Source organism: Cariama cristata, unplaced genomic scaffold (assembly GCF_000690535.1).
Source record: "Cariama cristata isolate BGI_N322 unplaced genomic scaffold, ASM69053v1 scaffold8444, whole genome shotgun sequence".
In the NCBI taxonomy this organism is placed as follows: domain Eukaryota; kingdom Metazoa; phylum Chordata; class Aves; order Cariamiformes; family Cariamidae; genus Cariama; species Cariama cristata.
Genome location: NW_009612338.1, coordinates 53674 through 58702, shown reverse-complemented (window position 1 = coordinate 58702; position 5029 = coordinate 53674). Strand labels below are relative to the sequence as shown.

General features: G+C 42.1%; 1 protein-coding gene across 1 annotated transcript in view; it reads right to left on the bottom strand.

Annotated features, from left to right (window-relative positions):
• MYO5B (myosin VB) overlaps positions 1–5029 on the bottom strand; it is a gene marked incomplete at its 5' end in the record, with an annotated part of 59881 nt that overhangs the window by 3112 nt on the left and 51740 nt on the right. The window contains 4 exons of the mRNA XM_009698577.1: positions 135–420; positions 1615–1765; positions 3948–4037; positions 4390–4541. Of these exons, the coding sequence (XP_009696879.1) occupies positions 135–420; positions 1615–1765; positions 3948–4037; positions 4390–4541 (679 nt within the window). The remainder of the gene's footprint in view (positions 1–134; positions 421–1614; positions 1766–3947; positions 4038–4389; positions 4542–5029) is intronic.

Below are 5029 nucleotides of genomic sequence, written 5' to 3'. Positions count from 1 at the left end.
CACCCGGCGCCTGCTGAATCCAGTTTCTCCCCTTACTTACACCATGGCATTTTATTTTCTGATTTTCCACCACCTTGTAAAATTAAGAAAACTTCCTTAAGCAGGTACCTCCCCACCCCAAGCCCCTGTCCCACCTTAGCTGCATGCCTGTGCTCCACGAGCAGACATCCTTCCTCAGGAGGAGGTTGTTCAAGGCGACCGCGTTGATCATGTAGAAGAGCTGCTTGAAGACCTGCTGCACGATCTCTGGGTCCAGCCCCTGGTCACACATGATGCCGTGGAAGGTGTTCAGTTGGCGAATGATTGCGTCTAAGCTGTAGGAGCTGTCACCATCTGCCATGCTGGAGGAGCGATTCCTGTAGCCCATTGGTTTGACACCGGAAAGCCCCTGGATACTCTCATTTTCCAACACCGCAGACACTAAAAAAAAGAGGGGGGAAAAAAAAAAAGAGTTAAAAAAGCCTGCATCCACCTAATAGGCACTAGAGGTAAGAACCGATCCCTCCGTGGGCAGTCGTAAACATGCAGCAGTCTCAGCGATGCAACGCGATGGATGCTGGGAGGTCTGAAAGCAGGACAGATCCGTGAACTGCTAAGTTTACTGTGATAACATGAAATAGTTGAAGCACACAAAATATCTGTAAAAATCCCACTTTTTTCCCTTGATGTTACTACGCAGAAATCACTCGCCATGCTGCAGAAACAGGGAACAGCTCTCCTTTGAGTTGTAATCCATCCTCCCTCTATACCCACCAGAGAGCTTTAAATTCCGCAAAGTGATTAATTGGCTCAAAGGATTGGGAGAAATGAAGATAGATTAAAAGTCATAAAATTCTTACAGCCTGACTAACTGATAGAGGAACAGGACAACTTTCTGCAAGGAGCCAGAGGTGCATGCAGCGATGGTAGGCAGCGATGCCAACGAATACAGCCAGAATTTGGGTAATGACATTTGGAGCGTAAAGGGAAAGACTCCCAGATACAGAGGAGTCCAGGCTCTAGAAAATATAAAATATTTTTGAAATAGAAAATATAAAGCACTGAGAACAGCCTCTCAATTAGCTTAGCAAGGAGGAGGACAGATTTAGCTGAGGAGGTAACTCTTCTCCTGCTGACTCAGCCCTTGCCAAACAAGGTCTTCCTTAGTCTCTTTCTCCTCTTTGCAATTCTCTCCTCCCTCATAATGCACATTTCTACCCATAAAAAGCTTAACCATGAACCTGGTCTGGAGGGGAATGCTGTTCCTACGGACCCACCAGCACCACCTCACCTCTGTCACTACCTCCCCAACAGAAACAAAGGAAGTATTTTCTATCATAGGGGGAAAAAAAAAACCCAAAAACCAAAACACACACTCATCCCTATTAATTTCTGTAACGGGGAAAAATAAAAACTCATCCAGGTCTGTCTCCCAAACTCCAGGTCAAGGCTTACAGGAGAACCTGCTCCAAACCAAGACTTTTTTTTTGTAATATACCCCTCTCTACCAACTGCAGGATTTTCCTTTGGGGAAAAGGAGCACAGTCTAAAGGTCTGAAAAAACACGTAGAGTAGATAATTACAGCACAAAAAAAAAAAAATACCCTCCTAAAGGCTAACGTGCTGTGAACTTACCGATCATGGGTTGGAGTATGCCCTCTGCTATTTTAATGAGCTGCTGGTAGATCTGGATGGAGAGGTGGCTGAGCACCTGGCGGTACTCGGTCAGGTCAAAGTTCTTCAGACAGTGCTCGTTCTGCTTAGGTGTGTTTTGTGTCATGAAACCCTGAACAGAAAGAGATTAAAACACCTGGTTTCATTATTCCACCTATTTATAGTCCAGTCAAATCACTGCATTAAAAAATCAGAGTACAGTATATATCCAGGTATATTACCGAAGTACATTTTTAGTCTATTATAGAAAAGATCAAGACTCATAAATCACCTTTGATTCACTCAGCCATTTGTTCGTAAATTATTACTAGAGGGCTGCTTTTTGAAGAAAAGCATCATTAAGTGATAAGTTTTTCATTTTAGCTTTAGCAAGGTGCCAAATTTGTATTAATTGCAATATATATATATGAACTAGAAAAGGACATTTCAGTCCCCGAGAAACTTTTTTTAGCTATTTGTTTATCCCTGTGAGATGTAATTATTTACGGGAAACCAAATATTTTGAGTTTAAAATTTTAGGAAAAAAAAAAAAATAACCACATGCTATATGCTTGGACATTTTAAACTGATCTGAAGTTCAGAAATCTCTCCAAGTAACTGAATTTATTCCCTGCCTTTTGCTGAAGGGGCAGCAAACTCTGATCCTGAGTTCTGGGCTCAGACATGAATGCCAGTTTTGCTAGCAGAAGCAAATGTGATCTAACTTAATTTTGTAATTAACACAGATGCTTTAATTGCCTGTTCATATGGTCTTATCAATTTGGTGTCAAAATGACAACTATGCGTCTTTTTTTGTTGTTTGCCGCCTAGCAAAATGCAAAAATACAACACGTACAATTTGAGCTGACTTCAGAATTTCTCCATTTTCCCGACTAATGAAAAAGTGTCGTGCTCTTTGCAAGACTGCATTTAATTTGGGATTTTCTTTTACACCTGTTTTCTTAAAAATAGGTTGGATTTCAAACTAAAAATAACAGTATTTCAGAGACTGCTCAGAATGGTTATTCCTCACTGTCTTTTCCACCAAGTTACGGTTCATTTAACACAGTAAATCACGGCAAAGAATGTGAAATTTAAGTTTGGGTTTGGTTTTTTTTTTTTTTTTGACCCTGCTGGTTTTCTGGGGAAGATTTTCTTTCAACGTAATGTTGTTATCCAGGCAGAAGAGGGCAAACAGGAGCATAATATTAGTAAGTATTATCTAAATTATTTTTCTTTTTAATTTAAACCTTGGAAGGTTTTACACACCAGTCATTATCTTGTGAATGACCCGAATAGTTAATTTGATTCCATGGAATTTTTTTTATTTATTCTTAAAGCTTGATTGCTCGATATATCTAACACAAATCAAGACTAAATGAGAAATGACATAATTTGGCTCTGTAGAAAATTTTAATACCCAGAATGTATGGCTATGAGAATGGCAGCGTGTAATGTACTGAGAGGACTGTGACGATCTGATTTTATTGGAAGGGATCGGCTATAATAAAACTTATTTCAATTTATGAGATATTACTGATGTGGCAAGAAATGAGAAGATTTCCTTCCCAAATCTTACATTATGATTATACATTTTTGTGCTCTCAGAGTGTGGTTATTTTGATCTAGTTGAACAGAACAGGGGGAAAAAAAAAAATAAGCAAAAATATTCAGAATAAAATTGCCATATTTGGAATGGTTTTCTCCTGTCTAAAAATCTTGGTTAATGAAAAGCTGCAGGACCTACTAAAACCAGGGGAACAGCCTTCAAAACAGCCTACCAGAAGGAAATCCCCTTTTCAGACAAATCAAAGTGCACGGTTGGCTACGAAATTCAAAATATTCTGTTGCGGGTTATGTTGTAAGGGTTCGGATTTCAGCTCTCAAATGTCTTGTCTCAGTGCAATGCCTCATGAACCTCTGGTCTAGTTCAGACTAGATTTAAGGAAGCAATGTTTCACGATGAGGGTGGTGAGGCACTGGCAGAGGTTGCCCGGAGAGGTGGTAGATGCCCCATCCCTGGAAACATCCCAGGTCAGGTTGGCCGGGGCTCTGAACAACCTGATGGAGTTGAAGATGTCCCTGCTGATGGCAGGGGGGTTGGACTGGATGGCCTTCAAAGGTCCCTTCCAGCCCCAACCACTCCATGATTCTATAATTCTAGGAGCTGCCTCATGTTATATTCAAATTAACAAAGGAGGAAAGTCAGAGATGATCCCACACTGTAGCCCAAGGGAAGCCACTAGACCCAGGAGACCTGAAGACCCTTCCTGGAAGAATGCCAACACAGTCAAGATTAGAGACGAGTTTCTTACCGCATCTCCGCTGTACTGCTTTAAACAGTGCAGGAGGCGACATGTATTCGCCAGCCAAAACGACGTCATCTGAAAATCATCGTTGTGTTTCTGGAGGAGCAAAATTAAAACATGTGAGACCACCCCCCTTCAGTGGGGGATGCTGATATAGCAAGACAAAGTGATTTTGATTTTGAGTTTCCCCACCTAGAATCAGGAAGCTCGCTCTCTCTGCAGATAGGCAGCATTAGCCATTAGTTCCCTGTGAACATTTGTTTTTTAATCTGTAAATGCAAACAATTTTATTGCTAAGATCATAATTCTCCTTGTTCTTCTAAAAAGGGAAGCTGTAAGCATGACTGGGTTTGAAAATCACTACGAGTCTCGAGTATCACACACTTTGACATGGTTATTACCATCCTGCACCATCTCAATCCCAAGACAAGAGAAAACGGACGCCTACCTTCAGCACTTTCTTAATGCCGTTGATGGTGGAGGTGAGCAAGGAGTGCACTTTCTGGTCATCGTTGATGTAATCCGCGTGTCTGATGCACATGTAGAGGATGTAGGCAGGGAGGCAGGGAACAGTAGCAGACACTGCCTGGGGCTTGAGATCTAGAAGGTTTGGTGGGGTTTGGGTTTGTTGTTTTTTTTTTTTCTTTCTTTGCTTTTTAAAAAATCCTCTTAAAATTCACCAACTGCCAAGTGACACAGGGAACACCAGAGCTGGAGACGTACCCGGGCAAACCCCTCTCCCCCCAGCCCTGGGGAAGAGGAAATTTTGGCTCTGCTACTTGCATCCCTCCCTGCAGCATGGACACAGAACCAAAGGTCCAACACTGCAGGACAGGCAGACCTGCTGGAGCTGGCCAAAGCAGAAAAGCCACAGCACTAGGGCTCGGGAGGGTAGCGTTGGCTGCGCTGAAGTTTGTGACCCCATCTTGTTACACCTTACGGATGCGCAGGTAGCACTAGATCTTCTTTACCATGTAAAAGCCAACCTAAATAACCTTAGAAAAGCTCCCTGAAGCTTTCAGGAATACCTCCCACAGGTTATAAACCTTCACTTCTGAATTTGTGATGTAGTAAATCCCTCTTTCACT